The sequence below is a fragment of the Lipotes vexillifer genome, unplaced genomic scaffold (assembly GCF_000442215.2).
Source record: "Lipotes vexillifer unplaced genomic scaffold, Lipotes_vexillifer_v1.1 scaffold58, whole genome shotgun sequence".
In the NCBI taxonomy this organism is placed as follows: Eukaryota; Metazoa; Chordata; class Mammalia; order Artiodactyla; family Lipotidae; genus Lipotes; species Lipotes vexillifer.
The window spans coordinates 4,707,795-4,730,171 of record NW_006781997.1 but is presented as its reverse complement, the minus strand read 5'-3'; the positions used below and the strand labels follow the sequence as shown (position 1 = coordinate 4,730,171).

The 22,377-nt window shown below is 36.9% G+C and overlaps 1 protein-coding gene across 1 annotated transcript in view; it reads left to right on the top strand.

Annotated features, from left to right (window-relative positions):
• The window catches only part of RFX6 (regulatory factor X6), a 57,249-nt gene extending 36,656 nt beyond the window's left edge, over positions 1-20,593 (top strand). The window contains exons 8-19 of the mRNA XM_007454926.1: positions 3,570-3,647; positions 3,770-3,883; positions 6,739-6,788; positions 9,149-9,308; positions 10,255-10,399; positions 11,710-11,819; positions 12,777-12,894; positions 14,360-14,482; positions 15,145-15,351; positions 16,462-16,959; positions 17,827-18,039; positions 20,418-20,593. Coding sequence (XP_007454988.1) covers positions 3,570-3,647; positions 3,770-3,883; positions 6,739-6,788; positions 9,149-9,308; positions 10,255-10,399; positions 11,710-11,819; positions 12,777-12,894; positions 14,360-14,482; positions 15,145-15,351; positions 16,462-16,959; positions 17,827-18,039; positions 20,418-20,593 — 1,992 coding nt within the window. The remainder of the gene's footprint in view (positions 1-3,569; positions 3,648-3,769; positions 3,884-6,738; positions 6,789-9,148; positions 9,309-10,254; positions 10,400-11,709; positions 11,820-12,776; positions 12,895-14,359; positions 14,483-15,144; positions 15,352-16,461; positions 16,960-17,826; positions 18,040-20,417) is intronic.
• Positions 20,594-22,377: the final 1,784 nt, after the last annotated feature.

Below are 22,377 nucleotides of genomic sequence, written 5' to 3'. Positions count from 1 at the left end.
TTTACTAACATCGATTAAAGACTTTCCAATTAATTATTTACCATCTCCATGATAGTACATAATCAGAAGGTGGTAAAATAAACCTGTAAAGACTAAAGATTATTTTTATTTAAAACTCAGTATCAAGGAAGAAAATACTAGAATGTGTCTATCACATGCAATTTCTTTAATTATAAGCGTTATATTTTCTATATTTTCTAGTTCCATTTAATTTCAGTAACTGGTCATCAAGCACTTCTCTAGAACAGAATTTGTTCCTAGCACTGAGGGGGAAATGCCTAGATGAATGCAAGGACCCCACTCGAAGATTCCAAAGATTCCTCTCCATTGTAAAACTCTGTGCTCTGTTGCAAAATTTGTTGAAAATTAAGGTAGAAACAGTTTCATAAAATTCAGTTTATAAATAAACTTTCAGTGCTTATGTAGTAACGTCTAAAGCTAAATCCTCCTCTATTTCTGAACTTCTAGACTCATTTGCTGGCTATCTGCTAACTAATAGTAGGATCCATTATTAAATCAGGGCATAAAGATTTCTACATTCTTCTTTCAATTAACGTTCATTTTTTATTAGCATTTGAGGAAAACATCTTTCATAGTAAGTTTAAGTCAGTTCGTATTTTGAGGTGCAAAGATAGAGGAATATGATTAACAATGCCCACCTGTATTATTTTAGTAATGGGCTTTTGTAGAAACTAGACATAAAAATGACACATTGATAAAAAGGTCTATTGATAGATAAGTAGGGATGCAGAGCAACTTCCGGTGTTCATTCTAATGACAGACTTACTCTCCCAGTTAAGAACAGGCAAAATATTGAAGATAATTCTCAGATGCTGATTCAAGTCTCCTGGAGTATGTACACTTCCTACTATTCCCCTGTCCCATCACGTTCCTCAAGGTTATCACATCATTTTTTTAACCATATAGAAATAATGTGTGATATTATGACTTCAGATTTGAGACACCTCCAGTAGATGTTAACATGTGGCAATTTGTGGGGGAACTTGTGGAAGTCTGTGGGACCTCGGGGAACACAGTTCTATGGGGGAGGGTATTGTTGGCTCACCTTTGTGGAGAGGATAGCTTACGTACAAACATATCAAGAAGATGTTTACTGTATAAATATACCAGGTAACGAGGGTAGATGGAGACAGTAACAAAGAAAAAAAAGAGAAGTGAAGAATACGTTCCGATAGTTTATTTCAGCTTCTCTGCTAGCTACCAAGGACTTCCTTACCTGCCAACTTGAAAACTGGTCTATAGGTCATTTCTCATTCAGTATTCAAGATGCTTAAATAACCCCTGGTTTCTAAATTCATTCCCAGTCGTTCCCATCATGAGCTCCAGGGACTCACCAGGTAACGAGGGTAGATGGAGACAGTAACAAAGAAAAAAAAGAGAAGTGAAGAATACGTTCCAATAGTTTATTTCAGCTTCTCTGCTAGCTACCAAGGACTTCCTTACCTGCCAACTTGAAAACTGGTCTACAGGTCATTTCTCATTCAGTATTCAAGATGCTTAAATAACCCCTGGTTTCTAAATTCATTCCCAGTCGTTCCCATCATGAGCTCCAGGGACTAATACTCTTTGTCCCTTGAGGACATCTGGGCCCTGCCTTTTACCTTCTTAGCCAGTAGCCAGGTTCCCCAGGTAAGTTGTCAGTTTAGAAGGACGGGTGGGGCTGAAGCTAAGCACTTTAAGCACCTACTTTCTTGAGGCAGGAAGGATGGAGACTTCCTAGGGAGAAGCTGACCCCAGTGAGGGGTGCTGGCTGAAGCTGAGAGGCCTGTTTTCTGCCCCCATCACAGTGTCACTCAAGGCAGTTGCCACCCTTCCCCCACTTGCTCACTGACCTTACTAGAGCTAAGCCTTGCCTCTGCTCCTACCCTCTGTAATGTGGTGTCTATTCTCAGAAAATTGAGCAAAAGTATGTTTATAAAGACTGCAAAGTATGCTACAGTGAAAATTTATTGTCCTAAGACTATGTATCAGTTATAAGATTTAAATTTTTTGATGATTTGTGTATAGGAGAAAAAATTTTGACACAAATAAATGGAAATACTTGTGAAGATAAAAGTTTACTTGTACTTTAGTAGGTTTCAGGGATCAAAGGGTTAATTTTGGACAAGAATTATGAATTCCTTTCTATCTTTCATGCTGTCCTTATCCTCATTTTAGAAATATGTCTTGGCAGCCTATCTAAAAATATAAAATCGTTGCTTAAAGAGCATGTCTCATTTGCATCAATGGTGACATGTCCTGCCAGAGGTGTGTAGTCAGCATACCTCCTTGGAAGTAGATTGGTAATCTGCATGTCATCGTTATACAGCTTTGTGCTAAACCACAAAGATATGTGCTGTCACTGGGCTGCAGGGACAAAGGTTGGAGAGCAAAGAGTAGGGGTAGGACACCCCCATCATCATGACCACCCTAGATACTATGAAGGTAAAAATAGCTAACAACTGTAAGTTTCTTAACATGAATTATGGATTACTCCAACCACTTTCATGTGTTAATTTATTTAGTCCTCATAAGAACCTGACTAGATATTTACTGTTATTATGATCTCCATTTTATAGATGAGGAAATTAAAACACATAAATGTAGTTTGCCCAGTATCACATAGCAGATTAGAGCCAGCACTCAAATCCAGGTATCCTGCAGGCAAAGCTCACACCCCTAACCTCTAAGCCTGTTCCTGTTCACATAGAACACACAACCTGTAACAGGTAGGAATATTTCTAGCTTATGAAATAAAGATGTTTTGAATATGAATACTGTTAGTTTGCCAGAATATTATCAAGTTCTAATCCATCACATATTTTAAAATATGTTTAAAACTTTCTATCTCTGCAATACAAACATCAATGTAACATGGAAATAAAGAATTTTCATAACAGACATTTAATGTTCAAATCTTCTTTTGGTCAACAAGTCATTTGATATTATTACTAATTTTAGGTAATGTGGTAAAGTCTTATACTTCATACCAGGAAAATTGTTCCATGTGCATCATGTCTCATTTTATCTTCTTTAACACCTTATGAGTGATGTTATTACCTTACTTGAAGATATAAAGCTTGGGGTCAGAGACAAAGCAACCCATGCAAAACAGGGCAGTGGAGCTGATGCTCAGTGTTAGCTGACTCCACAACCAAAACTGGAAACCACTGCACCACACTGCCCAAGCACCTACTTAATAAAACTGTGTGAAGATTTGATGTATTTTACCATTTTACATTTATTTCTCCAATCAAAGGTAATTTTTTTATTAAGCAGAAAACTACAGTGTTGCTTTGGCCCATAGTTTCCTGAACAATCAGCTTTTTCATCATTCTTATCACACTGTCCTGCAGTTGTCCATTTGCTTGCCTCTCCCTTCACAAGGCAGTGTGCTCCTTAAAATAAGAATTGTGCCTTGATTTTTGATTCCTCGGATTGAGCACAATGCTTGGTACATAACATGAACTTTAAAAATGTGTTTGAATATATGAACAAATGAATGCATGAACAAAATGAAGGCAGCACTGAAAGGGTGCTTTTGTTAAGATTTTTCTTCCTTGAAATAGGTTGATACCCTAATAATGATGTACAAAACTCACTGCCAGTGCATCCTGGACAATGCAATAAATGGAAACTTTGAGGAGGTAAGAGTGACAAAGAATGCTTTGCTGACTATATTATGTAAATGTTCTTGTCCTGTTCTTCATATGAGTTCATGTTAAGGAAAATGTTGATATTAATGTACATACGCTTTGCTCTCAACTAGATCCAGCATTTCTTATTACACTTTTGGCAAGGAATGCCTGATCATCTTCTTCCCCTGCTTGAAAACCCTGTTATCATTGACATTTTCTGTGTTTGTGACTCAATTCTTTATAAGGTAAGCTCCTTAGGATGTCAAACATGAACCATATATTTCTTTAGAAAACATTCCATCTAAATTTTTGCCATATATTTTCAATAAATTTGTTATTCCTGGCTGGAGATACACTATTAATTATTTTTCTGATGAGAAAGCAAGCAGTTTAATAGTGTATATTTAATAGTGCATGTATTTTAATATAAATTTTCATTAAGTAAAATAAAATCAGTTTCTGTTTACAGCTAAGAATGATTCTAAATGTGACATACTTCCATAAAAACTTAGTTAATTTTTATTAACTGTTTAAGGTGTTTTCAGAGTAAATAACTTAGTGGCTTTTTCACAGTATCAGTGTTTGGGGGAAGGCAGAATTAAGCACTCTTATGGGACTAATAACTTGAAAAATTTGGAAATCTCTAGCGTTAATGCATTAATGACCAATTCTGTTCTTAAGCCAAATAAGAGTTCCTAAGCGTCTACAGAAGGATCACGAGGATATCGTAAACAAATAGGAGCTGGTTGGCCATCTAGCCAGCCATTCAGCGGGGAAGAGGGTGAAGCTAATTCCCCCAACAGTCTGTTCCCTAGTTAGAGCAGACACAGGTCCAAGCTGAGGAAGAAAACTCTACTGCAATCTGGGTATTTTAAAGTGAGTTTGTCTACATTAACCTCCTAAATTGTCAGAAAAACAAAAGCTTTCCTTTTAGAACATAATTTGAGTAAGCAAGAAAACCCAAGCTGGAGTCCTGTTAAGTATTTAGGAAGTAAAATCCTTCTAAGTTAGTTGCTGCTGTTTCGTTCTCAACTTTGCAGAGAAGTGAAGCAGAAGCTAGATAAACTCAGTCCAGAAGCGACTTTGCACATCAAGAACTGTAGGTGGGCTTGAACCAGGCGGAGGGAGCCCACATTTTCATCCCCTGTTCCATTCTTCCTCGTCGCAGTATAAGAAAATAGAGTCTCTACCTTTAGTTCAAGCTGCAGCTGAAGAAGGACAAAGGAGAGCAAAAGGATTGTCTCATTTTTCTGGGTCAAATAAGAATATCATCATTTAGAGAGAAAGGGTTTAGTTTGCACTAACAGATTGTCTGAAGTGTTTAAGACATGAGAAAGTAACCAGGAAGGGGAAAGAAGGTGGTTCTAAGAGTAGGTATAAGAAAAGACCTGGACTCGTGCACACACATTTACCAGCATCAAGGTAAAGCTGTTTTGGACTGCCATTCAAAACCTCCAAGAAATATTCTTAAAGCATAACGTCCCCCCCACACACAAGTGGTCTATTTCTTTGAGTCCAACACAAAAGTCCAGAGTTTAAGTACCGTTACGTGCACAAAGTTTTTCCTCCTCCTGGTGGACCCAGGGAGGCACAGTGAGCACTGTAAATAGAGCAGTGTAATATGAGCTTCTGTAAGATCTCCATCCCAGCCTTAGAAAGTGGTCAGCTTTTAGTCCATAAAACTGTACATGATTGCCAAGGCCAGTTCATTGGTAACTAGCACACTGGGCATATACAATACTGTCTCTTGTTTTAGTGTTTCATATACACGACTACATGTGCATTTTGCTGGTAAGCTGCACAGGCCTTTGTAGATGAGTATCTACTCACGTTTTGAAATATCTTTGAAATATCCAAGAGGACCTCTTGGTCCTCTTCTCCAGGCTGGCACAGTCAGTTTATGAGCCAGCCTAGGGGATCTGTACTGTTCGTATCCTATCTGCTTCCCCATCTCCTGTATTTATCACAGTTTTTCCTGAGCTGGGATCAGTCAGCACTAATTTTTTCTTTTTTTCTTTTTACTAGTTCTCATCAAGGTACTATTCACCATATCACCCACATTTAAGGTTCAGTCTAGCCCTTTATTTTCAGTGTTCTTTATGTTCCAATAATTAGCTCTCTGTATCCGGTACATTCGTGTCGCCTGCTTAACTAGCACTGCAGTGCTTCTATATACCCCCGCTCCCCTTGCCTTTTACACACACACACACACACACACACACACACACACAAACACATACACAACTTACATATATACATTCATTTTAGAGATAAAAGTATAACTTTCAGAAATGAGTTAGCATATTATTCTCTAGAAAGCTAACTACAAATAGAACTACCATATGACCCAGCAATCCCACTACTGGGCATATACCCTGAGAAAACCATAATTCAAAAAGAGTCATGTACCAAAATATTCATTGCAGCTCTATTTACAATAGCCCAGAGGTGGAAACAACCTAAGTGTCCATCATCAGATGAATGGATAAAGAAGATGTGGCACATATATACAATGGAATATTACTCAGCCATAAAAAGAAATGAAATTGAGCTATTTGTAATGAGGTGGATAGACCTAGAGTCTATCATACAGAGTGAAGTAAGTCAGAAAGAGAAAGACAAATACCATATGCTAACACATATATATGAAATTTAAGAAAAAAAATATCATGAAGAACCTAGGGGTAAGACAGGAATAAAGACACAGACCTACTGGAGAACGGACTTGAGGATACGGGGAGGGGGAAGGGTGAGCTGTGACAGGGCGAGAGAGAGGCATGGACATATACACACTAACAAACATAAGGTAGATAGCTCGTGGGAAGCAGCCGCATGGCACAGGGATATCGGCTCGGTGCTTTGTGACTGCCTGGAGGGGTGGGATAGGGAGGATGGGAGGGAGGGAGACGCAAGAGGGAAGAGATATGGGAACATATGTATATGTATAACTGATTCACTTTGTTATGAAGCAGAAACTAACACACCATTGTAAAGCAATTATACTCCAATAAAGATGTAAAAAAAAAAAAGTAATTGACAAAGAGTGTGTTTCTATAGAAATATTAAGGATTTATGTTAACTCTCTTTTGCTGTGATTAAGGTTCTAACAGATGTACTCATTCCTGCAACAATGCAAGAAATGCCTGAAAGGTAGGTTCAGTCAATAAAATATGATAGTTGCTTGTATAGAGTTTAACCTTATACATTATAGTAAAGCAAAACATTAAGTAGAAATTCATTCATTTACCAATATTATTTTCCTATTCCTGCCCCTTTGTATGAGCTATAAGAGATGTGCCTCAATTTTTATATTCAAACCTCAATGAACAAAATCGATGGAACAATCCTGAAATCCCTTTAATTTGAGAGCTGCCCACGTGAAAAATAAATATTTAAGTGTAGTTGACCTTTAGGTTACTGAGGAAGCGCTTCAATGGAAACTGGCTAGAGGGAGATGAATGGGGATAATTGATGGAAAATAATCACAATAATAAAACTATAAGGAAAATTATTTTATATTTATTATAACTTTGGTCTTAATTGCCAAAATTAGAAAGTAGCATAATGGAATTACCACCTTCTTTTAACAAAGGAATAAGATCTCAAATTGAAATGATGCCTGAACATTTTTCACAAAGCCTTTTGCTATTGTTCAGATGTGAGAACAATAGGAACCTGAAAAAAAAGCCAATTTTTAAAAAACGAATTCTAGTAAAGTAATGAAATTTATTTTAGTATTTTGGGGCACAAATACATATAGGGTGAGCATAGTTGGTTCTCAATAAATACATGATGATTGATAAAACAATCTTTATTTTTGATTTACCTTTTCCTCTAGACTGGTTTATTTATTTAAATAATAATTGATATTGGCCTGGTCAATAGTTTCTTTTAATTATTAATACGTTGTCTTTAAACATCTAGCCTGAACTCTGAATTAGGTACACTTAACACTTCTGTGTCACAGCAAAATGGCTCTGCTTACATAGTGACAGGCATTCAGCCGTGTAACTAATAGTAATAATAGCTGACTTTTATTAAACACAGTGTGGGATTTGAGACTTACATAAATTATTTCACTTAGCCTGAGAAGTACTATTTATGTGTTTATCTCTTAGGTATGCAGGTAGTTCATATTCATTTAGAAAATGAAAAACACGCATAAATGCATTTAAAAAATCACTCATATAAAATAAAACTTAAAAAATCACTGTCTTACCACATTTTTAATGTCTTAGGTTATTATTGTATCTCACAGACTTTTTTCTAGGAATGTTAAAAATGGAATTATAGTACACATACTATTGCAGTATACTGTGAAAATCTTTCCATATCAACAAATATAGGTTAGCATTTTTTAAATGATTGATTGCATAGAAATCCAGCATCTGAAAAATACTATACTTTATTTAACCAATTCCTTATCGTTGAACAATTGGATTTTTTTAAAACAACTTGTCAGACTATTCTAAAGTAACTGTTATGATCCAAATTCACAAAGAGGAACCTGGGAGTACAAAGAAATTAATTTGCCCAGAGTCAGCTGATTTTTAAGAAGCAGAACCTAGATTTTAATTGAGGTCTGTTTAACTCCAAACTCTGCCTATTTTTTTCCTGTACTATGTCACTGCTCCCCAACATATGCCCCATCCTAAATATATTTAGATCTGTTTTGTTGAGATATAATATGTAGATTGTTGATGGATTTATAAATTTTTGTATGTTTTCATAATATATACACAACCAACCTTTGCAATTTTCTAAATGGGGTCCTCTAATTAGTATGTCTGTGGTAATTTGTTCTACAGTTATATTTGGATTATAAGAATATGTTACTAGAAACAAATATTAAATACCTGAAATGGCATTATGATCCCTATGCGTGTCTCTCAGTAAGCCAAAATATGCAAAATCAAGTGCACACTTACCTTTTCCCAGAAATATTTTATAGAAAATGATTGAATTATGAATTAATATTAATAATAAAGTATGTCTTATTGATCACTTTCTGCCTGCCAAGTTTTAACCTGAACACTTTTCATGAATTATTTCATGTAATCCTCATAATAATCCTGTGACATGGATACTATTCTTTCTTTTTATTTTATTTTATTTTTTTGATGTGGACCATTTTTAAAGTCTTTATTGAACTTGTTACAATATTGCTTCTGTTTTATGTTTTGGTTTTTTGGCCGCGAGGCATGTGGGATCTTAGCTCCCCGACTAGGGAATGAACCCACATCCCCTGCACTGGAAGGCGAAGTCTTAACCACTGGACTGCCAGGGAATTCCCTGGATACCATTCTTATTCCTATTAACAGATGAGGAAATTGGACCGTCAGGAGACTGAGTATTTTGACCAAGATGATAAATGGCAGACCTAGGCTGACTTCAGTCATGTTCTTGGAATCAAAGAGTAATAATATACCTCCATTAAACTGCATTTATTTAATGCATTTTGAACTACTTAGCATTTAATAGAGTTTTTTGTTCTTTGGGGGTTTTTGTAGCTTATTAGCAGACATAAGAAATTTTGCTAAAAATTGGGAACAATGGGTTGTTTCATCCTTGGAAAATTTGCCAGAAGCTCTAACTGACAAGAAAATACCTATTGTGCGAAGATTTGTATCATCTCTGAAACGACAAACATCTTTCTTACATCTTGCACAGGTACGTTGGTATGCTGAGGGTATTTGAGTCACCAAATAAAAAATGAATCATCTGATAGCAAAGACTGGGGAACTTTCAGAGATTGGAGACTAAGTAGACAGCAATTAAATGCAACATGAGATCCTAGAGTGAATGCTAGAACAGAAAAAGGACATTAGTGGGAAAACTGATGAAATTCGGTAGTTTAGTTTAGTTAGTTTAGTTACTAATATTGTACCAGCGTTACTAGTATTGTACCTGATTTTGATAATATACAATGGTTATGTAAGGTGATGACATTAGGAGAAGCTGGATAGAGAGTATGTGAAAATACTCTGCACTACTTTTGCAACTTTTTTGTAAATTTTAAATTATTTCAAAATAGAAAGTAAAAAAAGAAAAAAAACCCTTTTGAATGAAACATAAAATGTAAAACTCTTATTTGCCAGATGAATTCAATTAATAAATGAATCCAATTAATAAAATTAATAGGTTATGGGGAATGAGCCCGTGTGATGTTGTGAAACCCACAACACATTTTAAACTACCTCTAATTTAGTTCTCTTAAATAGGGAGAAAAAAGTAATTCTTAAATTAGAGTTACATGTTTGTATATTGTTAAAATATACTTGCCCTCTCCTCAAATGATCCTTTGCTTTATGAAGGTTTCTAGCCCCCTGAATTTTGAAAGACTAGCTTGGGATAGTTCCAGATAAGAAATTTAACATTGTGAAATTCTTATTTTATGACCACGGGTAAAAAAAACTTATTTTCTTATTCCAAAAATAGTTTCCAAACCTTTAACAGAGATGATCATGAATCTCACCTACTGCTTTTAGTTTTAAAATAAAAAAAGAGTTATTTATGATACTTTTCTCTCAAGGAACTATTTCTCTAGAAGCTAAAATTTTCTTTCGATGGAGGATCAGTGATATAATTTAGTGTCTTTTTTACTTTCTTTATGGAGATTGCCAGACCAGCTCTCTTTGACCAGCATATCGTGAATTCTATGGTATCTGACATTGAAAAGGTTGACTTGAATAGTATTGGATCTCAGGCCCTTCTCACCATTTCGGGCAGCACAGACACTGAATCTGATATCTACACTGAATGTAAGTCTTCTCTTTTTGTTTAGGGCAGGGTCTCCCAACCTCAGCACTATTGATGTCTTGGGCCAGATACCTACCTCTTTGATAGGGCAGTGGGGCTGTCCTGTGTATTGAAGGATGTTTAGCAGCCTCCCTGGCCACTATCCCCTACATGCCAGTAGCAGTCTCCTCCGAGTTGTGACAACCAAATATGTTTCCAGACGTTCCCAAATGTCCCCTTGGACTACAAAATCATATCTGTTTGAGAAACTCTGGTTTAGAGAAATACTTTTAAGTTTAAAAATTGGTCTCTATTTTGAAACAGTTGTACTTATTGATTGTGAAAAACCTGGAAAATATAGAAAATATTAAGAGGAAATAAAAGCCATCTATAATCTCATTGCCTAGAAATAATCCAAATAGAAAAAACCTGGGAATAATCAAAACAGTTTTGACTTTTGTGAGTTTTCTTCCACTTTTATATTACGTGCATATGCATTTCCATGCGTTTTGTACTCTTGGCATCATATGGTGTATAATGCACACCAAAATGATATCTCAATGCAATACTGTTTTTCAAAGCCGAAATGCCCTGCTCAGGTTTGGACAATCTGACAGAATTTACCAAGCCAGTAGGTGTGACCGGTTCCATTTCCCAGGGATAACAACCCACTATTTCTCCCATGATTTCTCTCTGAAAACACCAAAAAATGCAGCCTCCTATAGGCTACAGCACACTGCTCTCTGGGGAGAGTCTAACTTCAGTCCTGCTTTCTGTTTCTTAACATAAAATTATATTACCCTTTGGGATTCAGTAAACCTCAAACTCTTTAATAAAATGATAGTCCTTAACTGCCCCTTTAACTTTTACATGATAAAAGATTATTTATTTAAGTGGCTCAATTCTGCAGGGCAGAATTTAATTTTTGCTAAAGATAAAGGATATTTCAGAAAGCAGGAAATCAACAAGTCTAGCTTAGTTCAGTCATTAAGTTTCAACTAATCTGTTGCATTTAATCAAAGCATTGCATTCAAAATGAATAATCATCTCTACTGACAACAATTCTTCCCTAGTATATAGTATATAAAACTGCATTTCAATATATACTAAAACATATATACTTGTGATTAAAATTTTGAAGAGTAAAGAACTAAGGATTTTTTGTTAGTTTCCAGGATATGAAAATAATTTCTTTAACACATTTAATTTAATCTACCTGTCTTGCCCTTTTATTCTATAAAATTATTAATGATTTCTACTTTTAGGTTTCCTCTTGGGTTCAAAGTAGTGAGCAATATTCTGCTTTTTTTTTTTTTTCCTTTTTACATGGTAGATGACTCTATCACAGTGTTCCAAGAACTGAAAGATCTCCTTAAGAAGAATGCCACTGTGGAGGCTTTTATTGAATGGTTGGATACTGTGGTAGAGCAGAGAGTTATTAAGGTATTTTTCAATGACATACTCAGAAAATAAAATTTGTTAATAGTAAATGCTAAACTGGCTGTAATTTCTTGAATGGTGGGGGATGGTGATAGGCTGTGTGTAATAATACTTTGAAAAGCTTTTGAAACCCTAACAATAAGGGAAGTCAAATATCAAGATTAGAAATATGGCAGATTTGAGAGCACTGGGCACAGTTGCAATTTTATTTGTCGTTTTTTGACAGACTACAAGACACTATTCCTTCCCTATCAGTCAATAAGTTTACAGCTGTGTAACATCAGTAGTGAAAGATAAACTTAGAAACTGGAAAGAGCTGGCCCTTTTCTTAAAAAGCATGTTTTCACAAAAGCTGACAGAAGATATGGTTTTAAGTATTTACATTTTTTAATTCCAGGAGCTCAGTATTATGTGTTTTCATGTGGTTTCTTCAACTCTTTCAGTTAACCTTCAAGCCATCCATCATGAAACAAGGCCATAAGAACAAATATATCCATCACCAGTTGGTGTTAGCCATTCCATATCAAGGAAACTAGTTATAGTGTAGGGACTTCTTTTCTCCTAGAAGGAAAACAGACTATCATTCAGGACCAGAGAAGTCAGAGTTAATCATTCACAGAAATATATAACCCTTCCTTCACACTTCACCTTCTGCTTTTTTTAAAGCTCTGTCAAAGGAAAATTAAGAGAGAAAATATTTTGTAAATTATTTCATTTCGTTGTCCAATTTATTAGGTAACAAAACCATATAGAATAAAGATCTATTAACCTGAAAAATGATGGCAAAGCCAGCTGAAGATTAAAATCCCTAGACACATCATTTTATTTGATAAAATAAATGGCATGCCCTGTCAATCTGTCCATTTGTCAGACAGTTTTTCTACCTCTTGATCTTACGTAGGAAGCATGTAATAATGAAATGACAGATTTTATAGTTTCACTTTGTTCCTTTACTTTTAGACCAGCAAACAAAATGGAAGATCATTAAAGAAGAGGGCTCAAGACTTTCTGCTAAAGTGGAGCTTTTTTGGTGCTCGAGTAATGCATAATCTCACCTTGAACAATGCATCTAGCTTTGGTATCTTATGTGCTTTATAAAACTCTTCTTAGATGAATTACATCATTCATTCCTCAGTCACATTTCCTATCAATTTTTAAGCATGTGGCACTGTCATTTCTCAAATTGGACTCCTGAGCCAGTAGAGAATGGTCGGTTTTAGCCTGGGTTTTGTAGTCAGACCACTTGCAGAGTTAAATCCTAACACTGCTTCTCTTTGGCTTGGCTTAACCCAAGTTAGGCTGCTCATTGTAGAAATGGGAGAATATTTCTTTCATTGGGTTATATAGGCACTTGAGTGACGTGATATGTATAAAAATACATTTGCCAGAACCTGGAAAACACAATAAATAGCAGCTATAACCGTTACACTCCATCGGTGCTTAGATAAATTTTCTTTGTTAAGCAAGCAAATAAACAATAATTAATGCATTATTTTCCAAAGCCACTATTCATTGAAATATGGCAAATGTTTGCATCTTTTCCAGGAACCTACCCTCATAGTTGTATTCCAAGAATCAAAGACCAGCTTAGAAGACATGCTGTCATATGTTTTTGAACCATCTATCCTGACCTATACAACTTATGAAAAAATTGAGTCAAGTTAGCTTTTTCAAAAATTGAATACCTTCTTTTTCCTAAAATTTCTGAGATTCTTAGTTTGTAGTTATAATGCTATCTCCTGGACAGTACCTCCACATTTAGTAGTTGCATTTTGAGAAATCCTCGCATTATAAAATAGGTTACAGTTAACTAAATTGGTTCATTTAATTTTTAACAGAATTAGATAAAATCAGTGAACTTGTATTGAGGGATGAACAAAATATATTGTCTATTATTTGAAATATGTTGCTTATATTTAAGGTTTCTTGAATTATACAATATTTAAACCTGACCTTATTATGAAAAAAGACTTTTGTTGGAAAATCTGTTGAACAGTTAAAAGAAGTTTAATGTTTTCCAGGACATCTTCCACATGAAAATTACTTTTCTCCTTTTTTTTCAAATGAAAGAGCATTTTGTTTCAGGCTAGAAAGACATCTTCTTACTTGATACTTTTTTCAGACCATGTTGGCTATTGTCTAATTATTTAGTACAAAGTAAACAGAAATAGAGCAGAGTAGAGCTCATTCTCCCCAGGTTAAAGCTTATCACACTCCAATGTGTGCCCTCTTAAAGCATAAAGCATGTCTCACTTTCATCCGAATTTTCCTTTGATGTAATTAGTGGCCAAAGAGCTGGCAGGACAGTACACACAGTGAGCTGGGCAGGCGGGTACACAAAAAGATTAGAGACCCAAGTTAAGCATGTTGGTCTTAGCAGGTCATTTAAAGTCCAACAAGTATTTGTTTATTTCAGTTGCTCCTTGTAAAGTGCTGCGAGATGGTCACAAAGATAACTTGACTTCTCTCTTTCTCTTTCCTTCTCTTTCTCTCCGTCATTTCATCTCACAATGCCCTCTCCCCATTCCCTATCCATAAACAAGGTTCTTTCCATTTGATCCGAATGCTTCTTGATGAATACATTCTGCTGGCCATGGAGACCCAGTTTAATAATGACAAAGAGCAGGAGTTACAGAATTTACTGGACAAGTATATGAAGAATTCAGGTGATTTAAAATGTATACCTTGTTTTGCATATGTCTTTGTTGAAACCTAAGTTCAAGAATTTGTAAGCACACATGTCAAATGGATTTATAACAGTCTCAGATTTTACCCCCAAAATGTCACTACTAACACAGGATACTAACACTAAGAGAGTCCTGTTTTTTCTTTCCTCCATTGGTATATAGAGTAGTCAAGGTACTTTACTGGAAACTCTGAAGAATACAAATCAATATTCTTAACTTCTGAGAACTCAGATAAAATTGAAGAAGTGACAATAATACAAAAGTAACTCGAATTTAAGACAGCACATTTGGTATACCGCCTTATAAATGGTGTAGAGATGAGTTCTATAGGAATTTAAAGAAGGAGGGACACAATATATTTGGGATGTGATGACTTGCATTTTGAAGGCTGTTCACTACAGAGTGGATTATTTAGTGCCCTGAAGAACACACCTACATCCACAAATATACAGTTAACAAAAACCAGCACCACCGCCAACACCAAAGATCTGCCAGTCTTATTTCCCATGGAAAACACTTCTCAGGAATTTCCAGATTTATGACACAACCCTAGAACATTTTCAGTTTTTTTTTTAACTTGGGCTTACCCACTAGGAATGTGGCAATGATATTAGCTTTCCTATTTAAAAAAATCTTTCCAGATGCAAGTAAAGCTGCCTTCACTGCTTCTCCGAGTTCATGCTTTCTGGCCAACCGTAATAAAGGGAGCACTGTTCCCAGCGATACCGTGAAGAATGAAAGCCATGTGGAAACAACCTATCTTCCTCTATCATCCAGTCAACCTGGAGGCTTAACCTCTGCTCTGCACCCATTCCCTGCTGGGAACACAGACAACATGCCGCTCACTGGTAGGCTATGAAACAACCAAGAAAACCACATAGGCTTCAATATGTCTCACAGGAAACTATTCCTTTGTTTTCTTAAAGCTGGTAAACTCCAGGCATTTTAAGAATAAAAAGGCTTATCTTCACTGACTTATAACAAAGCTTTATAATATTTTTGTGATTTTCAACATTTGTCATTCACACTTTTATCAATACCATTTTTAAGATAGGTATCACATTTTAACATACTCTCTTAGTTATATCAGAGGTCCCAATAATTGGTTATTTTCATTTAGTGGAAGAAAAAAATAGATTAGGTGTTCACAAAATCATGAAAATGCTTTGAAAGTCAAAAAATATGAGCTTCTTATTTATTTTTGGATTTTGAGGAGACTTTATTTCTCCTCCATTAAAAAGTAGATTCAGCTATTTTAGGATAACCATTACAATAATTTTCCTCTTTGGTCTAGGGTCCCGTTTCTGTCAATCTGAATGTTTATGGCTTAAACTAGCTACTAGATAATACTTTAAGTCTGCTTATTGCCTTATGTCTTCTTTGAAATCCTTCTATATACCTTACTTCATTGGACACACAGAATTTTAAACCTGGAATGGGTAGTTTAGGGGCGTAATTCCACCGATGGAAAATTGGAGACCCAGGGATTTGGTGGCTTTCATAACTCATTGCTCATCAGTGGGGTTTGTATGAAGTTTTGAAATGACCTCTTTGAAGCCATGGTCATTTATACATTATTGCCCTTTTCTTTTACCCTAAACTTGAAACCATTTAGCCTTCAGCTTGTTTTTTAATTACAGAGAAATGTGAACAGCAGACCCCTTGCCCTTCCCAAGCTTGATCTCTAATCATCTTTATACCCACGGAAGGATGAAGCCATCCCAAGCTTTCCTCCATAGTCACTAACTCCAAAAGTTGCCACTGTTGTGAAATACACTGTTGTGATGCTGTTTTTTAAACCTAGAGTTTTATAGGTCCCTAGTCCCGTTATTTTTGGAGGTTAGAAATGAACTAAGTTGGAAAAAAGGTATAGTAATAAATCGTGCATAATTTTAAAAGATGTGAAGCCATCTATTTTTAATTTGCCACTAGTGAATGCTCTGGTAACTTTTTTCCAGGTCCAATGGAGCTTTCCCAGAGCTCTGGTCATCTGATGACACCACCCATTTCTCCAGCCATGGCGAGCCGAGGAAGCGTCATTAATCAGGGGCCAATGGCAGGGAGACCCCCGAGTGTGGGCCCATCACACTGCTCAGCATACTCAGACCCTGTTTATCCTACTCTCCCTCAAGCCAACCATGACTTTTATGGGACCAACTCTAACTATCAGACTGTGTTTAGGGCACAGCCTCACACCCCGTCAGGACTCTATCCTCATCGCCCCGAGCACAGTCGATGCATGGTCTGGAGTGAACAGCAGCTTTCTAGAGACTTCTTCAGTGGCAGCTGTGCTGGGTCCCCATATAATTCTCGGCCACCTTCCAGCTATGGACCATCCCCACATGGCCAAGATTCACACAGTATGCAGTTTTTAAATACAGGAAGCTTCAATTTCCTGAGCAACGCAGGAGCTGTCAGCTGCCAAGGAGCAACATTGCCTCCTAATTCACCTAATGGTATTGAAATTTTTAAAGAATTTTTCCTGGCTTTTGAGTTGGCAGTAAGGCAAAATCAGACATTGAGTTCTACCTCTGGTGAACAGCATGTCATCCCACGTAGAGCCTTCTCAAAATCATGGAATCTTAGCTATTTGGAGCCAATTTCTGCCACATACAAACATATCCCTAATTCTTGTGACTTTATTAAAGTTGCCCTTCTAAATGTCCTGCGTGATGCAAAAATATTATGTCAAACCATATGTTTGGGACCAACCTTAATAGCCCAAAAGAAGAATGTTCTGTCCTTTGAAAAGTTAGTGAATAATGTTTCTTCCGGAGAGCTAGCAGCAGATCTTAAAGATTAGGACCCAAACAGTGCCTCCTGTTGACGTACCTTGAGGTTACTGAGTTGGAAAAATCTGTGGACTTAGTCAGCCACCAAAGTAACTCTGTGTAGAGGCTGCTCTGATGCGCCTCTCCTCGGTGTAGGCCCGTCCTTCTCCCAGAAACATGAATCTGTAAATAAAACTGGTATTTGACAAGTAATCTTTGTGAGACGCTGACAGTGCCTTTTTATTTTCTCCATAAGCATTGTAAGATCTTGTTAATTTAAATAAGGGAAATATGAGAGAGGTGTTGTCTTACATCTCAAAATTGATAATACGATAATGCCTATGTATTTTTTAAAACAAAAAACAACATAATGAACCATATCCATATATAAGCACAAATCCAACCATATTGTAAATGTAGATGTAAATGTAATATTTACAGTATGATATCTCTAGGGCTCTATCCTATTACCTTGTCCTTTTTTTTTTTTTATCTTCCGGGAACATTACTTGTAATAAGTTAACTCTGCATTCTCAACATTTTCTGTTGTAGGGTACTATGGAAGCAACGTAAACTACCCAGAGTCTCACAGACTTGGATCGATGGTGAATCAACATGTTTCTGTCATCAGCAGTGTTCGCTCCCTGCCTCCCTATGGTGACATCCATGATCCACTCAACATTTTAGATGATGGTAGTAGAAAGCAGACCAGCTCGTTTTATGCAGACACACCACCTGCAGTTGCATGTCGAACTCCTGTAGTAGGTAAATTATATTAACATTTCTTGAAAACATTCTTTAAAAGTTGTTAACCTCAGCTATGCGGTGTTAACTGGGCACTCACATTCCCACAGTTGGTTTATCACTTCGGATCTGAAGTTATGTTTCTGAATCTGTTAGTAAAAGCCTTGCCATTCCTCTATATACATGTCACCATGCAACCTACTGCTAGATCTGGTATTCTTTCCAAAACAAATCTCTGGAACCTATTATGTATGCAAAAAATTCATGTAACCTGTCAAATGCAGTCCAAAAATCTGTTAAGTTTTACAAGGGCAATAATGATATCTTTTTCTCACTTTCCCTTGTTCACTGTTGGAAGCAGGGCCAGTGCCAAGAGCTGTCTTTGGACCCCATAATCTCCATCAGTATCCTAAAACCACTCCAAGTTTTAAAAAACGGTGACTTGTGATGAAGGTTACTATAACTTTCTCAGTTGTATGTAAAATGTGATTAGATACCTCTGTAGAAAATGTTGCTTTCTTATTCTATAACATACATTTTAAGTAAAAATGAACAAAACTGTATGTTTACCATGAAGTCCCCTAGCTTCTTATTCCAGCCAGGTTGCTGTCCCTAAGAAAATACGGCAACTTGTACTAGATGCATCACCGACACCCAGCAAAGAGTCTGCCACATAGTAGGAACTCATTATATCACTGAGTTGAAAAAAGGGGCAGAAACAAATGCATAGATTTAGTTTCTAAACCTGCTAATAAGGTATCACAGGGTGAGTATTATATCCACGTAAGTTTCAAGGCGGAGTGTTAATGTTTAAATGAGATGATTGAAATCCTCCAACGGAACTGATTTCAGATTAGCATAAGAAGAGGGCATTGACGCCCAAACAGAGCGTAAGGGAGAATGAAATAAATTGCATCTCTCCTCACTCAGTGTGTTTTTCCAATAATTCAATAGGAAGCACTTCTTCCCTTCCTATGACCATCACAGATGCTCCCTGAGCAGAGTCTGCTATCATCTTATGCTATCTGCAGATGGTCATTGCCTCTGGGTTACTCTAATGAAGCAGAAAATTCCACGTCAGGAAGTTTCCTCACTGTGAGACTGAAATGTACGGAGTTGCTGTTGTTACTATTAGTTCTGTTTACTTGTAGTGATGGTGGATGCTTTGATGAAACATAGTTTGGGTGTAGGACAGATTCTAAGCTTTAGTTGTCAGAGCTGGCTTACAAGTAAATTGCAAAGAGGGCTTCAGCGTGAAAAGAGGGGATAGAGTAAGTGAATGAGTGGCACAAGGGGAGTTAGGACCTATAATTATATTTCCTTAATTATAAAGCCTGGTTTTTAGTGACAGAGATGATGGTACTTAGAAAAAGAAGAAAAACAGCACTGAGAAGGCAGGAACCAAAAATGCAGGAAAGGTAGTGCTAGTAAGCCAGTTAGTAAAAAGTTTTGAGAACGTACTATTATGTGCCGAACCTCATTTTAGGTGTGAGGTTATGGTGGTAATCAGGTCAGAGTTCCTGCTTGTAAGAAGTTTACATTCCAGTAGGAAGAGATAAGGCAATGAAAATATAAACAAATGCATTCAAAAGATAATTTCAGTTACTCTCAGGTCAATTAAATAGGGTAAAATGACAAATAGTAACGGAGGAGCTGCTTTAGGTAAGGTAGCTAGGAAAGGATTCCTGAGGCAGAAATATTTGAGTTGCGAGTTGAGTGATAAGGAGGCAATGATGTGAAGACTTGATGATGGAGTTCCAGGCAGAAGAAATGGCAAGTTGCATAGTTTCTGAAATGGGAACATTTTGGGAAAATTCAATGGGCAGAAAGAAGGCTCGTGTGTTTTGAGTACAGTGTATGAAGAGAGGGGAGTAAGATAAATCAGAAGGCAGAGACCAATTCATCTAGGGTGTTATGAACCATGGCAAGGGGCTTGGATTTTGTTCTAAGAGTAATGGGAAGTCATTGTAGCATCTGAGAAGAGGGACAATTTAATACACACGTCAGCAAGATTATCCTGGCTGCTCTCTGCAGGGTGAGGGTCATGAGACTAGTTAGGAGGCTGCTGTGTTGGTCCAGGTAAGAGAAGATGGTGGTTGGAACTACAGTTGTGGAGGTGCATCTGGAGAAAGGACGTAGACTGGGGATATACTTTGGTGATACAGCTGTCTGAATTTATGTTTGAAATTGAATTTTCTTTGTGAAATGTGTTGAAGGAAAATTTGTGGGAGAATAGCAGGGGGAAAAATAGAAGAAAAGATGAGCATTGCTCTGACAAGCCATACACACTCAAATTTAGTACAGATATATGTGCTCAATGCACAAGTCGTAAAGTGAGTGGCACAGAAAAAGGAAAATGTCAGTCAATTTTCAACTGCTGATTATATTTTCCCTTACAGCCTCCAGCTTGCAAACCCCAATTCCTTCCTCCTCATCCCAGTGTATGTATGGAACTTCCAATCAATATCCAGCTCAAGAAACCCTGGACTCCCATGGAGCAAATGGTAGAGAAATGGCATCCTCTCTACCACCAATCAACACTGTGTTCATGGGAACAGCAGCTGGAGGCACTTAAACCAGCACTGTTGGGTAGGGGTTGAAGCTTGAAAAGTCTCTAGCGCTCACATGCTATCTACTCAGACCGCTGTCAGAGAAAGAAAATGGAATATCCAGTGGCACGGTATTGTTTTCCAGGTCACTGGTGTAAAACTATGGACGACACCATAGTGAATGGAAATATTCGCAGTTTGCCTTGCACACAAGTTGTTTAGAATGTGGTCCCGTTATTAATCATAGTTTCAAACATTATCAAATGGAACCAGTGGAGCTTTGAAGATGCAGACATTTCAACTCTGAAGATTTAATATTTCACTTCTTAATTTATTGAAAATCTGTGTGCTGTTTCACTTTTGGTTTTTTAAAAAGAGAAACATTTATTTAATGCTTTTAAAATACTTTTAATTTATTAGGATCTCAGAATCATTGTTTACTATCCCTTATTTGACAAAAAGTCAAATGTGTATGGCTACCTCCTATGGAAATGTTTACAAGATCAACACTTAATTCAATTCAGCCTCGACCAAAGTTGCTTAACTTTCAGTTTCTGTGCATTAGTATGATGATTTCTGTTACATAGCAGTGTTCCAATTCTATGTAACTGAATGGAGATGAAAAATGCTTTCCTTCTTTATTTAAAAAAGATAGGAAGAAATAAAGTATGGAAATATTTTTAAAGACTTGGTTGTTCTCAGGGCTGGTTCTGTTTCTAAAGAATCCTGGGGAGCTTCCCTGGTGGCGCAGTGGTTGAGAGTTCTCCTGCCGATGCAGGGGACACGGGGTTGTGTCCCGGTCCGGGAGGATCCCACGTGCCGCGGAGCGGCTGGGCCCGTGAGCCATGGCCGCTGAGCCTGCGCGTCCGGAGCCTGTGCTCCGCAACGGGAGAGGCTACAGCGGTGAGAGGCCCGCGTACTGCAAAAAAAAAAGAATCCTGGGGATTTGCAGGCAAAGCTCCTTTGTATATCAAATTAAAGAGTAAAGTTGGTTGGTCAAAACAATAATTCTAGAACATTTGCATAACAGATCCATGCATATAAATATAAAGAAATTGTGAATTGTAGACTGTTTGAACTTCTGCAGATGTGGAAGCAGTCTTTAATCGAGAACTTTGCTTAGAAACTGAGAGTGAATGAGTGTTCAAGGGTCATCTGGATGCAAAAACAAACTCAGAAGTGAAAGATTCATTACATATAAACTAATACAATTTGATACACCATTTATCTAGCTCTGTTTCTTTTTCTTTTTCATATGTCTTAACTGAAAGGTCTGTTGTTAAGACTCATGGCCTATAATGGGAAACTTCTATTAACTTTACAGGCTTCTCCTTTAGTCTTATGACAGGTCTTCCATTATTTGTATTAAGGATTGGGTTATACTGTAAGCCCCGGGTACATTATAAAAGGATCTGTAAGCCCCAAACACCTATTTTACATCATGATGTAATTTGGTAGAGACAAACTGTGGAATTGTATTCAGCAAGCAATAAACAATTATCTGTGGACTTGTTGGAGTGTTGCTGCCATTTGCTCAGTAGTATGTAGTTTATGAGCTAATGAATTAGCAGAAATATTTTGCAACAATAACAAATCATGAGTAATAGAAAACTAAGTGTTCTATTCTTTGCTATGGTAATATCATAAGAGTGCAAAGGAAATGAAATTAATAAGGGGTTGGACTGAAGAAGAAAACAAAACAGCTTTAAGAAGTGATTGGGGGGGGGCTTCCCTGGTGGCGCAGTGCTTGAGAGTCCGCCTGCCGATGCAGGAGACGCGGGTTCGTGCCCCGTTTCGGGAAGATCCCACA